The 18,145-nt window shown below is 37.5% G+C and overlaps 1 protein-coding gene across 1 annotated transcript in view; it reads right to left on the reverse strand.

The window, feature by feature from the left end:
• Nucleotides 1–18,145, reverse strand: part of LOC104532450 (ubiquitin carboxyl-terminal hydrolase 25-like) — a gene marked incomplete at both ends in the record, with an annotated part of 60,979 nt that overhangs the window by 38,923 nt on the left and 3,911 nt on the right. Inside the window, 2 exon segments of the mRNA XM_010177669.1 lie at nt 5,003–5,165; nt 11,168–11,291. Coding sequence (XP_010175971.1) covers nt 5,003–5,165; nt 11,168–11,291 — 287 coding nt within the window.

The raw sequence follows: 18,145 nt of genomic DNA on the forward strand, positions 1-18,145 counted from the left end.
TTCTCTAATGCACAAATAGATACAGATTTAAAGGCAGTATTTCTAGCAATATTTGAATCTTGTTAGGGTTTGCTGTCCCTCAGTGCAAACTTACCTTAAAGAATTTCATGCTCTTAAACATATACAACAAATATTGATGATTGCATTTGTCTAAGTCAGTTAATTGGTGGCTATAAAAAAAAATACATTGCATAAGGAAACTGTGAAAATATCAAAAGGTTTTTTTTTTCCTTGACAAGTACTCCTTAAATAGAACTAAAAAGATTTTTCTTTCTTTGCAATTTAGTTTTAGATTATATTACACAATATATCATTGTGACTGACAGTACTTAACATTTAGATATTGTTGACCTATGTGATGTGTCAGGTTTCAAAAGGTTCCTAAAGAAACCTTGAAAATACTTCCACATAGTCAGTGCAACCCAAGGAGTCAATTTGCCCTGTGGATAAATAAATATGATATTACCTAATGCTCTAAATTAAAATGCATTAAATTTCCTGGGATGGTTGGTTGAAACATAAGTCTTCCTGGCTGGCAGACAATATTAATAATCTAAATTTTCAACCAACTGAAGTTATACATCTTTCAGTGGTTTACTTGAATTACATTCTATAGACCTAAATACAGAGGTTTAATTATCTTTTAGGTTCAAACCATTACAATTCCAAATGCCACAGATTTTCACATAATATGAGTGGTGACCATAAGAACTAGCTAGCCTGCTTTATAATCCATTTTCAAGGTATAAAGTTGCACATCGGGTATAAATAACATGAGATCACACTCGCATAGGTTTTAACATTCTCAGACCTCTGTTCTTATCTCTGTGGTTAATGAATTAAATAAAAGTTTCCTTGAAAACATTTATTGAAACATTTGCAGTTTCCTATGTATAAATATTTATTTTACAGAAATGCACATACACATAAAATCAGTCATCTTGAGACTTGGGACTACTATGGAATGTAAAATCTGATTACACAACAGAGGAGATAAAACGCCAAGTCAGTCAGCTCCACAATGAGCTTTATGGAAATAAAATGCTTCTCTATATTAGCACCAAGACAATGTTTCTTCTATTGCAAAAAGCTATGCATGTGAAGGAATAAGGGAAGGAGGAGAGATGAACAAGGGAAACATCGAAAGATCTCAGGAAAACAGAAACTTCAAGCACCTGATTACTAGATGCTGAAAGGAAAGAGACCTCAGAACATAAAAACTTCACTGGGAAGGGAGGTGGTAGAACAAATCAAGAAGTCTTACCATTTAATTACCTACAGTGTTACCTAAGTATTACCTGCAGGTAAGTAAAACCTGTCCATAAAAAAAAGGAAAAAACCCCATCCAACACCAAGAGGTCAAAAAGAACACGGATAACAGCAATCGAATTTCTGTAGTCTACTGGGATTTCAGAGTAATTTCTGAAGAAGTCATTCAACAACAGCTTTGAACTAAGCAGCGACGAGGTAAGATGGAAGTTCCATGCACAAACAAACAGGCAAAGAAAAAGAAAGAGAAGGTAGGAGCAAACCATTTGTTCCAGCTTGGAGGGAGGTTGCTGCAAATTCATGAAGTCTGTGCTGGAAAGCAAAACTCAGAAGTGATATAGAAAAGAGCGCAAGTGGCAAGATGACCAAGTTTGCTCAGTACAGACATGCAATGTAGTGAAAACAAGAGCTGGCAAAGACGAACTGACAGAAGGATCATACGGGACAGAGTGACTATGTAATAAGAAAGCTAAATTCAACACAGATAAGTGTACGGTGAGGCACAAGGTAGAAGACAACCCTAAAATTTATAGAAGATGATGAGCACCAAGATAGTATTATTCAAAACTTTGAATTTATGACAGACAGTAACATGAAAGTACCAGTTCAATGCATGAAGTAGATAAAAGCAGAATAAAATAATTAAGAAAGGAAGACAGAATGAAACAGAACACATTACTACAGAATCATAGGGTAATTCAGCTCAGAAGTCTCTTTTTGAACCTCCCACTCAAAGCAGGATGTCACCTCATGAGATCAGACCAGGCTGGTCAGGGCTTTTTTCAGGCACATCTTAAAAGCCTTCAAGGTTCAACAGAGCATGCACAGCCTTTCTGGGCAACCTCCACTGCCCATCTGTCCTCATGGAAAAAAGTGCTTCTTATATCGAAGCCGAATTTCTCTTATCTCAACTTACTCCCATTGCCTCTCATCCTCCCAATATGCACTGCATTGAACCCATCTTCTCAAAGGTCACCTAACACAGACCATCCCCTAACTTCCCAGGTTGACTTTCTGGACTGTTTGAAGTCAAATCAGAAACTTCTTTGATTCTCCATGACCTTTCAAAGATGATAGCAAGCTGCCTTGCTGAGACTTTCCCCCATTCTCTCAGCACCACTGGATGCAGCTCAGTGGGTCCTGTGGACTTATGCAGGTGAGGTTTCCTTGAGTGATCTCTGACTTAATCCTTAACCCCTGCTCAGACTTCCTCTCTCCCAACTAAGCACAGTGGTCTGGAAGCCTTATTTAAGCCTGCTGTTACTAAATTACCTGCTCTATTCAATAACAGAACAGTGGTCTCCTTGCTCAGCCTTTTATGACTAGTGTAGCAACAAAACCTCTTCTTGTTACCCTAGACATCCCTTGAGGCATCAATTCTAGGCTTTCACTTTCTTAACACCATCCCCTCAGGCTTAGGCAACATTTCCAAACTCCTGAGTGGCTCATCTCTGCGTCCAGATCCCCCACACTCCCTGCTTGCATGAGTTTCCTGAGCAGCAGAATGGACCCTTCTTGCAACTAGAGGATGTTGCCAGCTTTCTTGAGCTCCTCTGCCCTTCAGAGCTGCCTTCTATGGGATCCCAGATACCAGCTCCCTGAAGAAGTCAAAGTCTGCTCTGCTGAACTCTAAGGTCTGTAGCCTGCTACTCCCTCCTCACTCCCATCAGGAGTGTAAACTGCACTATTTCATGATAACTGCAGTCAAGAGTATCCACACTACTACATCTCCAACCAGCAAGTGTCAGGATGTTTATTAAAGTTCCCCATGGGAACCACAGACCATGATGCAGACTACCTTGCCTTTAAAGAAAGCTTTGTCCACATCCTCATCCTGAGTAGGGTGGTCTGTAACAGACTAACCAGGGTAATAACTTTACCAGCCTCTCCTCTGATCCTGACCCACAAATTCTCATCTTAAACTGTCATCTTGTCCCACAGAAGCACTGCATACGTTCAAGCTGCTCCTTCACAAGGAAGGCAACACCCTTCCTTGTCATCCCTACTTGTCTTTCCTGAAGAGCCTGTATCTGTCCATCGTACCACCTCATAAATTCAGAGCCCACTCACACCTTGAGAACTTTCCTGGTCCCCCAGCTAAAATGCTACTAGAGCTAGAAGGGATCTGGAGAACCGCAACAAGGCGGATCAGAGGTTAGAACAGATTCTATACAGGCAACAGCTCAGCAGTCAGCTTGGAAAAAAGACCACCGACCTCTTGAAAGAGAGTATGGCAGCAGTCCAAAGAACTGTGACGGCAATCAGCTTTTAACTGTCTTGTCCACCAGAATACATGGAAGCCACCAGACAAAGCTAGTGGGACCCAGGTTCAAAAAACAAACAAAAACGAGGTGGTTCTTCATGCAACAGGGAGCACAACTATGGAATTCCTACCCAAAGTACCCTACGGGTGCAAGAAGTTTGCAAGGTTCAAGGGAGGCAAGTACATAAAAGAGAGGTCCACTGGGGATTACCAGCTAAACAAACTGCAAAGGATCAAGAAAATCCCCCAAGACGAAAGCACTTCGAGTGTTTTGACAGAAAAGTATCATGAGTACTGTTTGTTCTCCTCTGTAAGCATCCATCTGCACAAACTGCTAGGCAGAACATCTATCTAAACGGACTCAGCCTGAAGTACAACAGCTATCACTATGAAAGTAACAATATCAGTTTATCTGAAGTGCTTCAGCCTGACAGTAATTTGTTAAAAATGAGTTATGATTATTTTATTTGCTTCCTCTCAAAATGTCAGACTATGAAGAGTTACAATATGCTGAATTTGCTACTTGTAGACTAAAAATTAATTTCACCCTATTGTATTCCTGTTTCACCCACAGTTTTTCTATGGGTTTGGATGCTCATGAATATATCTACAGATTATTTACAGCAACATACCTAGATTTACCAATCACTTCTTAAAAACAAACAAAAAAACCCTCCTCTTAAAAGACAGATACATAAAGTTTATGTACCATGAATTATTGGTATTAGAGCATTAGATTTCCCTAGACAAGCTGCAATATCTGTACTCATTTCCCTATTGACCCTGTCTTTTTTTAAAAAGGTAGCTTTTAATTCAGCTATATATACACAAAAACAGACTAAGAGCACACATATTGGCTCTATTAGGTAAAACAACCCAAAACAGACAAAATTGCAACCATATCAGACCTTCACTTTCCTCCTTCTCAAGTTTCCTTCTCTATCAGTTACTCCTTCTTTAACCCTACTCAGCTATCTATTCTTTTGTAGCTATTCTAGTAAACACTCCATGATTAAGGGTGTCTCATTGCCTCTACCTACCTCCATTGTCGGCCACCCCCTTTCAGTCATTCATATGCATTCCTCTTAACATAAAAAAAAAAAAATCTGTTCCTCATCTGTAATCCAATTTTCACATGTTTTTAGGCATCCACAATTGTCATTGATGTCAGCATGAATTGCAGACACCCAGGATCTTCAGAGGCTCAACTCCTTGTCTTCAACAACTTTTTAATAAGAAACATTTTGAAGCTTCACTTAGTTATTTTACAACACTTTCTACACTTCAGTCAGACTTACGGATGAACATATTAAGAGATGCAACAAATAAGTAATGCTAAAAAACACCCCATGCAGTGGCCTAAACTTCCCAGGAAACTGGGTATCTTAAGTTATTCACTTAAAATAAGATAACTCGCCTCACTCTAAATACAATGGAGAGTATACACAGCTAATCAAAGAGGGTGCTTACCTGAATGACAGCACTAAACCAGCATGTGTTGCCAACATTCTTTAATCCTACTGGACAGTTGTCTTGCCGCTTTCGATCATAAGGGTTTGGAGAGTCACTCCATACCTCAGGATGTGTCCTCTTTAAACTTGCTTTATTTTCTGCAATACTGGCTTCTAGAACTCTTCAGGAAGACAAGGAAGGGAAAAATGTGAGAGAAAGAAAAAAAAAAAACAAAACAAAACAAAAACAAAAACCCCAAACAAAGTAAACCACCTTCAGTTACTAATACAGACATCTAAATAACATCATTCACTAACTTACTGTTGCTGAACTTGGTTTTAAATTTATGTGCAGTAATATGTCTTCAAAAGCAAGATGCTATTTTACTTTTCGATATGTTACAGCAATTCCATTACCTTTTAGGAAGTGATATTTAGTGAGTGAGTGAATCTCTTGTGAGAGCTCTAGATACAAGCGCCATGTCTGTAAGTCATCAATTATTTAACAACCAGATTCACATAGCATGGACAACAAGAAATATTAGGCAGCACTATTAGTGTAGTGCTTCCAGCTACAAATGCTTTTATTGGCATGCAAAGCACAAAGTCACCAATATTTATTTTACTAACAGGAAACCAAAGCTAACCAGGCAAGTCTCAAAAATGGAAGACACTTTTTCAGTTTACATTTTTGCAACTGATTGCTTTACATAGCAAGTAATTACTTTATGAGCCATGGAAAGATATCTCACCACAAATTTTCAAAGGCCAGCCAACAAGTTAATTGTACATTTCAATAACCACACTCTGCAGGAAACTGTTCCTATGTGATTTATACTGAATGTCTATGTTTCACATGACAGTAAGAGCTGATGTGTGTTATGCTCCCAAACTCAAGCTTCACTTAACACAGTATTTCTATATCAGCACATATCCTTAGCCTGGTGATAAAGAACACCTTAAAGGTAATTTGTGGTAGCCACATACTCTAAATAGAAAAATGGAGATGAATACATTCAGGCATGTGTACTACTGACACAGTCACTACCCTCAACCATCTAGTCCGACTAGCATACAGAAGGCTGAGCTGCTGTTGAACTACTGTGTTTGCCAAGCACAGGATTTCAGGAGCTTCATGCCAAGCATCAAAGTAGTCTGTGCAGACTGAGTGGTTGTCCCTTTCGGTTCTAGACTCACTGAACACCAAAGAAAGGCAAGTCTAGGCTGGTCTGTAAATGGAGTTACTGAAGTACAAAGTTTGAACAACTTAACAAAAAATCAAAGAAACAAGGGGGGGAAAAAACCCAAACCATACTAAAAGCCAAAAAAAGCACAACCACATGACATAATTCCTCAGTTTCCTATCTGTAAAGTTTTCTTTCAAGCTATGCTCTTCTCAAAGCAAGAAAAGGTATCTTACAAGGTATACAAGACTATGACACATTACATGAATTTACTGAAGATAACTGCTTTGAGGGACATACTGATTTTGTTATTACTACTTATTTAAAAAAAAAAAAACAAAAACAGAGGCATTCAGAATTTGAGAGCCTATTTGGTATACATACCATATATGTATCAATATATCTTGGGAAGAACCTAAAACTAATCCTTTCCTAAGGATTAATCAGTTCCTGACATTTATTTTTTGACATATAAACTCATAAACCTTTTTTCAAAAGACACTGAGAGGACAGGTATATAATCCTCAGACTTTCTGCTCTGACATCTCTTAAAACAATGCATAGGGATGGAACCTGATTCATCAGTGGTAAAAGACTCTTGTACTAGTAATAATAATGTTATCTCCTAAGCAAACCCCAAAATTTAAAGAAACAGTCAAATTCATGTCCCTTCTCATTGATACAATCCTTCTGAAGTGTTAGATGACCATCATATATCTACTTTGAGAGTAACTGTTATTTGATGGAGACATTAAAAATTAATTCAAAACAAATGTCATACATGTTTCAAATAATTTCCCATTCAGGTAGAATTACATAAATTCTTGTTTAAACTAAATTGAAGGGAACTTTAAAACTGACAGGAAGACTCTGACAGACTGGAATAAATTTAGAATACTGTAATAGGACTACAATACCTACTTCATACCTCTTTTGTTTCACGGAAACAATCAAACTTCAAGTTCAGAAAAATATATATTCTCAAATTGAAACAGTTCACTGACCCCAAGGGTATTACAATTTACCAACTTATTTATCTACTAAAATTTCTTCCTTGTATTTTTTTTTTAATTTCTTTATCAGATGAGGTATTTCCTCATCTCCAGCTCCACCTCAAATCTATTTCTATCAAAGTATTTGCCTGTCAAAGCTTCACGATATTTTTCCTTATTTTTACTTATAACACTATCTGTCCTCAGAGAGCACATGCAATAGCTGCACACCCTACGTGCCAAATTCATTTTCAGCCATAATGATAGCTATGATGCAAACTGAAATAAAAATGAGCACAGTAAACAGTAACCTAATGATCAGCTCAAAAGCTACAGAAATAAATGTATTTACCAGCATAGTGAGTATACTCCTTACACTATAATGTTCACTACATTATATTCCTACAGTCCTGATTTGGGAGACTACTTTTACAAAGCATCTTACTCACACATTGCTCTCAACAAAACGAGCACCTTTCCAGAAAGTTAGTACAAGGATTTAGCAATTCTGATTACGTAGCCAGAACACCCTCTTTGAAACCCTTGGAGACCACAGCAGCAGTCAGTCCCTAGCAGCAGAGCTGTAAGCTTTGTGCAGGGTATGGCATGTCTCTAGCCTCACAGGACCAAAGGCTTCCCCGCCTCCACGTGTTGGAACCTTGTTTGGAGGGAAACTCTGAAGTGAGGGTTAGTTAATGCCAGGCTTGGCACGGGATTTGTAAGCAGTGGTTTATTTCTCTCCGTAAAAAGCTGGGCACAGCCAAGCAGCTTTGCAGAGCTGCTTGCATGAGGCCAACCAGACAAAGCAATAGGCCTTAGGCAAAGTGAGACCACTGCACAGAAGTCCAACCAAACCATTTTGAGGAAGCTCAAGAAACATTCTACAGAAAAGCCCACTCTGGCAGGCTACTCAACCAACAGAACAAGGAAAGGTCTTTGTACTGTGACTGTCTTATAGCTGGACATCCAGGAACACCCCCAACCCTACATTCCTCCCCAGTTTTACCTTTGATCTACACTCACAATGCTTAACGACAGTGCAGAGTCCCCAGCAGTTTCAACAACCATGTCAAAAAAATAAAAAAATCATCTAGGGGTTGTGCACATCCTCATGCACTTACAGTATGGGCTGTCATTTTAACACAGCTCCTACCCTAGGCACAACATGGGCCAGTTAATTTCTCCTTTCAGTCATATCTTACTAGCTTCCCCAGTGAAGCCCTGTCTGGCTAGCATCATACTCCTTCAATTCATGAAAAGTAATATAAACAGGAGAAACTTTTTAATATTATGAAATACACTGACCATGCACATTTCCCTGCGAGATTTAAAGAGGGAATAATAAAAAACTTCAACCATGCTATGTACAGGATGTTCAGCTTGGACATTCGGACATTTCATCTGCACTCCTCTCAATACTTACACAGCAATCAGAACTGTCCTCATCTTAACTGCCCTCCTAGCACAGGGCAATTACATTCAGTAAGACAAATTTTATGTGATTACAACATTAATTACATGAGTCAAGAAATTCCATTTATGCTCCCTTGGAATCCTTAACAAAATCAGTGCAAATTAGGTTCCAAACCACTATGAGTACCTTTGGAAAAAAAAAATATCCTCCAGACCAGATTATTTAAAAAGGCACAGATCATACATTATTAAAAATTAAAGATTTCCATAGTTTAATTTGCTTATTATTGACTTCCTATTTGATTTCTGCTTCTTATTTAACCTAGAAAAGCAAAAGTAAATGGCTGCAGTTTGACTTGTTTACAATCACAGTGTTCTAATTTTTGTTTTGAGAAGTCCTGCACAGATACTGTGCTTTCTATTGGAATGCCAACATTCTTCTGTGGGGTGTTAACTACAAAGTGATTTTTTTCAATAAATAAAAAAAAAAAACCAAAACCAAAAAACAGTCTGAAGTCCTGTCCTTCCTGTCCTTAAGAAAACTGATTCAACAGTTCAGATCAAGAATTAAAGAATTCTCAACTTCCTATATTTGTACAACTCTGACATAATCCATCATCAAACAACTCATGGTACGTGAGTTGATCTAATACCCTAATGCTGCCAAAACTCCCAAAATTCTCACTCCACCTCCATTCACGAACAAAGTCCCCATTTCCCTTTCTTGTACCATGATGCACTCTGGATCTTTTAGTGAATATTTCTGTATGGCTTTAGGAGATGAATTCATGCAACAAATGCTCCAAAGAATATTACAGCAAGTATATAAGATGTGGTAGCAACATGTTCTTAATTTGGCACATGCTATTGTGTGTAATTTTGCCATCAAATATACATCTCTGCTCCATCAGAAGACCAACATTTTTCTCTGTACATAACTGAACAGATTGTATACATACCTTTGTACACATGGAAAAAAAAATTGGTATACTTTCTTATTCTCTGCAACCAGAAAAAATACACCACTATTTAAGTAGAATGTATTTATAATACTTAGTTATGGGCTAAGCAGATAAGACCAAAAAGGGCTTTTTAGTCTGAGAAGTGAAAAGACAAAGTCTACAGGAAAAAAACTAAAGCTTCAAGGCTCCCAACAAGTGAGTACAGCAGAAGCAGTCAAAGCTTGGGGAAGGGAGAAAAAAAAAAAAAAAAAAAAAAGGAAAAATATTTCCATATGCAGAAATAGGTCCACTGACAGTCTGCCTGAATCTCAATTCTGAAATTATAACAATTCTGTCCTTCAAAAAGGAACATGCAAGAGCTGAACTTATGAATCAGAACTTCCACCATAATCTTGTATATATGCACATACCTGAGACCTTAGAAGAAAACAACACCTTAAAATCTTCTTCCTATTATTAATGAAAATATAAATCCCTCTCATTCCACCTTTACCTCCTAAAATAGGTTATCTTAAACTCATACAAAAAGATGGCTTTTATAGAAAATGGGAGGAGAGAGGGAGGAGTATGTTTATTCTCACAATTAGTACATTTATTTTTTCAACAGGAAAAAGAAAATGATTATGAATAAAGTAACACTCTCCATATTCTCAGAGTTGGACTTTTCTGATAAGCCATTTAGTCTGACAAATACAGTGAACTGAGGAGAAGAATTATTGTGGTGAATCTCCCTCATCTAAATAATTTTTGAATAAAATTTGTCTTTTACAAGGAGGCAGTAATTAACCTTCTAACAGGAGGATCAAATCATCACCCTTTTTCTCTAGAACAAGGCCAGACACAGACAAAAAAAACCCCCAATATCCTTGCCAAGGCCAGTCACAGATGAAAAAAACAACACCCCTCCCACACAACCCTACACCCGGGCTTAGTTCAAGTCCCAAATGTTTCATAATTACATCTGTATTTACATATACACATACACTGTACAAAAAGTTATTGAAAAATCTGACCAAAAGTCAACTTACAGATTCATCACACCCAAGTTGAGAAAGTTAACTTCATAAAACTTTAAACCAAAAAGTTAACTTCACTCAAAGCTTCTAAATACGATTTGTTAAATAGGTTAATAACATACTTAATCAGCTAAAATACAGCAGCTGCTCTTAGTTTACTCAAGTCATAGCATTACTATCCCCTCCCTCAACCTCAGCCTTAGCAGAGAGGTAAGAAAATATTATTGCAAAATTAACACTGCAAAAAAAACAGGACAAAGAATTCATCTTCTTAATTACATTTTTTTCATTGCTTTTTACCTGATACACAGGAGAAACTTTTAGTTTTAGATCCTATTTAAACATGACTGTATATCCTCTATCTCTATCCACTTCCTGAATATTTAAACAAATATATGAACATGAAACATACTATCAAATCCTAACCCACACATAATAGACTATTTTCCAGTGTAGAATATACATTACATTAAAGCAACATCCTGAAGCCAGGCATATCAGTAGCACAAGTGAAAGTAAACAAGTTATTATTTGTTAAATTGAAAGTTAAAAAAGCAATACAGGCCAATCTCCAACTCTTTAATTTAATTTCTGCTTTATATAAGTTATTTGTTTACCTGCTAATGGCTTGTTCCTCATCTGTTATTCCAGTCTCCCTGAATGCCCTGTTTGATTCCTCCAAACTCAAGGCAATTGCCCTCTGAAGATCATCTTTATCATCTCCAGTGAGATCAATCACATCTGAAAAGCAAAACTATCTTTCTCAAAATTAAAAGTGAAACAGAATGAAAGGCAAGTCTTACTGTAGAGGAGAGAGAGCCCACATGGATTGCTAAGTGCCATTCCAGTCCATCCCTCCTATGCCTTGTGCTCTTCCAACCACTAACCCTGCTAACAGCTCCCTTCTGCCTCCAAGCCCAACAAAAAACCTCAGCAGCTTGCTCTTGCTAAGCTATGACGGGCAATAATCTTCCTTCTTCCTAACGATCTTAAGTTTCACAAAGCTATGGGACAAATTTAGAAATCCATGGTTTCTGAAAGCTCTCCTAAAGCAATACACTTCAGTTTATTACTTCAGCTGCTGTAATCAGTTGCTTCCAGGGAACACATGATGAAGACAACCTTCTCTTAAAAAGGATACCTTAACTGAGCATAGTTGGTTGTCCCTTCTCACAGAGGGATGTGTGCAGAGTTCTCCCAATAGAGCCCCAAATTCTACAAGTATTTCTGTGCACTGGTGAGCCAAATACTTTCACACAGTTTCAAAATATGTGAGAGAGTTCCTTACTTAACCCAATTCTTTTCTATTCAGTCTGTGCATTCCTTTTCTAACAGTATTTGAAACCAATTTCTGTCTATTGGAAGTATCCTATCTCAACAGAAGCACTAAGAAAACAAACACTGAAGTCAAAATGAGGATCCATACTTGGACACATGGGGAATGCTGGATGGGCTACTGACTGGGTAATGAAGACGAAAACAACCCTACTCCCATTAGCTAAAGAATAAGATACTAATGTCCCCGTCAACCTCAGTGTTTCCCAAGGGCAGCAACAACTGCTCCTGCTCCTGAGGAAGGAGGGATTTCACTACCCATATCACACAGCAACACCAACCATCACCTCGTCAGGCACAGTCACTCTTTCAGAGCAGCCAGGGCCAACAGGAACGTCCATCAACTGCACAAAACCTTCAGAAAAGCCAAGGTCATTGGTTATCATGATTTCCAGGGACAAAAGTCTCATTTTGCAAGTCAGTCAGAGAGAGGAAAGTGCACAAGAAACTTATGTGCAATATTAGATAGACACACACACATAGAGTTGTTGGCTGGTTTCAGTTTCCCTCCTCCAAGGCCAAAATTTACCCAAAGAGCTACAAAAGGGCCTACTCTCCAGCCTGGAGTTTGGACAGTAGAAGCTAAAAGACTCTGGGAGAAAGAGATACAGATTTGAAACTGATGACTGCTTCAAAGAGGGATTAGCAGCTTGTCTGCCTTTCTCCTTCCACAGGGCAGCTCCATTACTCATACCCAAACTGCTTCTCCATCTAGCTTCTGACTTTTCTCCTGGATGGGCTGACTCGCTGTAGAGAGTGTTTTCCCTATTTCCTTGGCTTACTCATCTGTTACATTTCTCACTGGAACAAACTAAAACACTGAACTTGTACAAAAATCATTGCCGTAGCTGTGCATGAACAGAAAATTGGATGACTTGTCCTCACAGAAAGCTGAAACTGAACAGAAGTTGTAAAAGAACCTTTTCTGTTAATACCAGCATCTGCAAAAATTACTTTTCAACTTAGCCCTTTCATCCCCCTAATAAAGATGGTCGAATTTCTATTTTATTTAGTGAGCCTTTAAAGGAAGTACTCTTATCTGCAAAGTAAACTGGGCAATCTGTCATGATCTGGAAGTATGGAAAAATGCTATGACCACAAAAGCAGCACTTCATAATTTTATTCTTAAGTCTTTTATAAAGTCAGCTCAGATCTTACAGCATATCGGCGCAACTCAGGTGCCTGAAATTCTCCTTCAGAAGTACTAAAGCATTACAAGACCCACCAGCAGAAGTCTCACCCAGAGGAGTCTTGATATATGAGCAGCCGTGTTGAGAACAATGTAATTCCGGCTAAAATAATACCTCAACCTGGGTCACATGCAAGCATGGCTCTGTTCTAGTCTGAGAGCAGAAGAAAGGCTAGAAAGGTTGATAGCAGTGAGAAGATCCTGCGACTACGGGCACTACCTATTACACTCTAAAATGTGGTGCTTATGTTGTATTTTTAACCCATCTGCCAGTGGTCACACACAAGCATCTCATCTCCCCTGAAGATGAGCTGTTTTTCTGAATGTAGTAATAGTAGTCACAACTGAACACGGAGTAAGTCTCAATCCAGCCACACACGGTGGTGGAGAAGTATGGAATTACGCCGATCACACACAGATGGGAATACTCCTTTAGCTAGCCTCTAGTCAGGCAAGAGTTATTAAATTCTTATATAACAATAAAGAAGAAAGCTAGTTTAAGAAGTAAGCTCCCTTATATGGGGAGTATTTTCCAGAAAAGAACACATAAGGTAGCTGAAAATTAAGTGGTTATCAAAAGCTCCCACTGTTTGCTTTTTTGGTGGGTTTTTTTTGTTTGGTTGAGTTTTTTTGGTTTTTTGGTGGGGTTTTTTTTTTTTAAATCTATCAAGGTCAACTCTGACTCACACTTTCATGAAATTATTCAACTTCTTTGCACCTCCCTAGCTCCTTAATCTTTATTAACCTATACCACCACCCTATGTGTTCAGAAGTTTATTACCACTGATATTACCAGTGATCCCATCACTTTAATATTAAAACTCAAATCCCTGACTTCCACTTGCTTTCAGAAAGCAGATCAACACAAGTTTCCTTTGGCATGCAAGGGTTTGGGAGCAAACAATACAGGATTGCCTTCAGAAGTGTTGTTTTCACATATACATTGTTCCTGACCTACACAAAAAAAGACAATACAGTGAAGACCTGCTGCCAGATACTACCACCGCCTGAATGGTGCAATTGACTCATGTCACACAGGGTTTACTTTGCATAACTTGTATCAGAAAAATACATTTCTAAATATCAGCTGGTCCATGGTAAGCTACTCTACACAAGCTTTTAGTTTGTAGCAAATGTAAAATAAAAGTGTTTTGGAGATTTAAGCTAACAAATTTTAGCTCATGTCTGCTGTACTTGGAGCAGGTCCAAGGTCCTCTTCTGCATCTCAGCTGGCACAGTAACACATTAAGCTGCAACAGCTCACATATGACTTGAATCCTAAATTACAAGATTATAAAGAGATCTCAATAGAAGTCATAACAGAAGGGGAACAGTCTGAGACTAAACTTTAAAAAAGAAAAAAAAAAACCCAGCTTGTCTGCACAGTTTGCATTTCTGCCAGTTTGTTAAAAATTATACAAATGTACATATATTACATGATATTCATACAGGGTTTTTTGGTTTTGTTTTAAAATATCTTAATGTTTTATAAATTCTTACATGGGATTTTTTTTTAAATGAAAAGATGTCAAATTTTCAAGCAGTTATTCTACAAGTATGATCACTTTGCCTTCTCTCACAACCATTAATAAGTTCAACAGTAGCTTAATTTTAAAATAGTTATTTAACTTCAACTTTATAATGTTACGTCAAACATTTTATTTATTATTTTTATTATATGTTTATTTAATAGCAATTAGTAGTGGAATTCATTCATGAAACTTATCTACTGAAGTTTTCTACCTGACCAACTAATTTCTGTGTTCAAGGTCCAACTTTGACAGAAGAAAAAAAGAGCTGACTTTTACCCAAAGTATTTATCCAACACAGAAGTTTCCTGTGATAGGCTGAAGGATGCATTTCATAAAGGTATTAAGAAAATGCCCCTTCTCCAAATGTGTAGTTACCCGACTTTAATTTACACATGCCAGTTTTGTAATAATTCTCTCATTTAGGTCACAGAACACTTGAGTTCTCCCTGGCTCATCCTCAAAAAGGTAGTTCTTACTGTATATCACTAGCCTTCAAAAACACAAAAGTTCTTAACTAAGCCAAAAGTACTAAATAAACAAAAAAGTTTGCTTCTGAAAGAATTCTTTATGAATGAAGAAATTGTTCATCAAAACAGTCTGGCTTGGTGCATTCATGATGTTTATTCAACTAAAATTAACAGGCAGCATTATTTGACTGTTTTGCTAAGAAATTTATTTTTGGTTTGCAACATTATTATATAATAATGTCCGCTCTGGTACATAACATCCAGAGAGGGTGACATCGTTTGTAATTCTACAAGCCAATTTTAAGCTGTATATTAAAATTTGTGACAAATATAGTAGTGTATATATAGCAAATAGACACACTCTTATCTATCCCCACATATCTTCTTTCTTTTCTAAGAAACCTCTTATCAATCTGTTTACTGAGGAAGTTTCTATCATAATTTAAATAAATGGTTCTTACTTGGTAATTGCCTAGGTCATTAAAATAATTACTGTGTTATTGACTTGTTACTTATACCAGGAAGAAGCAGAGAATAGGAACTTCAAACTTAAGTAGGCTGGGAAACTCAGCATGAGGGACAGATCTGAAGTAGCAATTGAACCCAGGGACAGGCAATAAACAACCACAGTGATGAAACTGCTGGCACAGGGACAGGAAAATGAAGGGGCAAGCCTGATGGGTTCAATGGACAGGTGCCAAGTATGAAAATCCAGCAGCAAGACTCCAATTTCAACACATCAACAATATGAAAATAGGAAAAAAAAAAAAAAAAAAGAAAAAAGGAAGTTGAGACTACACCAGTTTTGTTTATTACAAGCAGAGCAAAGCAAGATCCTTTATTCTACAGTCTATTCTGTGATTATGGTCTTGGGTTCCTACAAGAAGATTTAAAGGAATTTAATTAGCTGTATATGCCAATTTTGGTTAAAACTGGATGGGGAACCAATACACAGCATCCCAGCAGCTGCTTAGCCAACCCAAACAGCTCTGCTGATGAAAAGCTAACAAATGTTAGCCACCACTACCTCACAGGAACTTCCTCATCTCAGCTGCATTTACATTGTCCTAGGGATAACACCTGAAACTGACTGATTCTCACACTGACAGGGATGAGAAGGAGACAGGTAATAATGGAACAAAAGTGAATCTGTAAGATGAAAGGAGGACCTCAACATACAAGACTCATGACATTTTGAAGCAGGGACCCTGCCAATACAAAGCGCGAGACACTCCCAGGAACCCGGATGGAGATGACAATCCCTGAAATAGAAGGAAATGTCATGAGGACACAGCAATATATGAGTTAGGCAAGATGACAGAAGAAACTAGTGTCAAATTCTACTCATAGAAACAATAAAATGCACAGCTATAGAGTGAGAACTGACTAGGACTTGTGCCAAGAAGGATATAGAAGATACAGCTCTTTCATGTTCCACCTGCAATTCACACCATCTTAGTGTTGAAGAAAATATTAAGGTATGTTGTCAGAGTACTACATGGACTTTTATAGAGATTCATTCACCTATTTTTCTTTAGAACTCAGCTGAAGTCTTGGTTATTGTTTTGAGTGCCACAGTTCACAAAAAAGGCAGAACAATTAGAGAAGGTCTAGAGGAAAGAAAAAAAAAAACCTGACAATAGGTACAGGAAATGCATCCAAAGACTTGGAAAGAATTTGGACTGTTCAATTTAGATCTGTGAAAACTATGAAGGGACATTATAATACATTGTATTTGAGCATGCAACACTTCATCTTACACAAAAGGAATTAAGTGTACTATAATATCCACAGGAGACAGCACAAAGAGTAAAAGACTTAACCTGAAGCAAGAGGCATTTAGGCAAGACATTAGAAGTCTAAAGGTAAGGACTGCAAAGAACCAAAACAAATGACTCTATAAAACTTTTCACAGTCTCTAGAACAAAAGGGTTTAAGAAATACATTATATAAACATCACTTAGGGAGGTTTTAGGTGCAGTTAAGTCTACCTCATTGAAAAGGGTTTATTGAATGACTTTTGAAACCTATGCAAAGGCTCAAACTGTAGGAACAGGAAGATATAAAAGCCAGGTCCCTAGAAGCAACGAAGTCTACAACCCTCAAGTTGGTATATGTGGTATTTTATAGTTAGATTGCACTATGTCCTTATAAAAGGCCTTCAAATCTTTTGCCTTGGCTGTGGAATATGCAATTGCAAAGACTAATAATTCAGTTCTTGTGAAAAAGAATTCTGTTTTGAAAAGAAGGGAGGGAGAGAATTTGTCTTGATAGCTATTTCATCTGAAGACAATAAAACTTCTAAAATGTCTTTATGTCTTCTCTTCATTCGGCTGCTTCCTTCAACCCTGGGCTCTTTAAGTTTCTCAAATAATGAGAAGGAAATGGATAAATGCTTAGGAGTGCAACAGTTCTATTGTGCAGTCATAGATGACAATACACTGAACTACTGCAAATAAAAAAAAAGGTTTCTAGAGAAATCAATGAAGTGAGAATATTGAAAAGTACTACTAAATATATTTTCTTTTGCTCGAAGTGCAGTGCCTAGGATTTATGCTAAGTAGAACAATAAAGTGAACTTAGATTAAGAGGGGTTCACTTGTGTATTGCAACCCTAATACTTAAGCACTTTCTGCTCACTAACACTGCAGGAAGGAAAAAAATAAAAAGCCTTGGCAAAGGGATCTGCTAAAGCATGCATCACTTGACGTGAAAAAGCTGCACTTGCAGGTGCATGCACACACCACTTTGAACAGGCAAAAAGGAAAGCAGTATGAATATGCTAATTGTGCAAGTCAGCCTTTGCTTTTAAAGATGGAGTAAATTTTATGTAAACTCATTAATATTTTTGCAGCTGCTGAAATGTTGCATTTGCTAACAGGAGAAATTAGGTTTCCTTATACCTCCTAACACACAGAATGCAACTCTCAAACAGCTGAATGACCATTGTTACTTTTGGAAGAGCCAGTGCACAATCCAGGTTAACTGCTGATTGTTAAACTATGACTTCTTGTAATACACACTTTTATTCTACCCCTTAACTAAGTAACCATTTCAAAGAAATGTAGTCAG

Source organism: Antrostomus carolinensis, unplaced genomic scaffold (genome assembly GCF_000700745.2).
Source record: "Antrostomus carolinensis isolate BGI_N321 unplaced genomic scaffold, ASM70074v2 scaffold2981, whole genome shotgun sequence".
In the NCBI taxonomy this organism is placed as follows: Eukaryota; Metazoa; Chordata; class Aves; order Caprimulgiformes; family Caprimulgidae; genus Antrostomus; species Antrostomus carolinensis.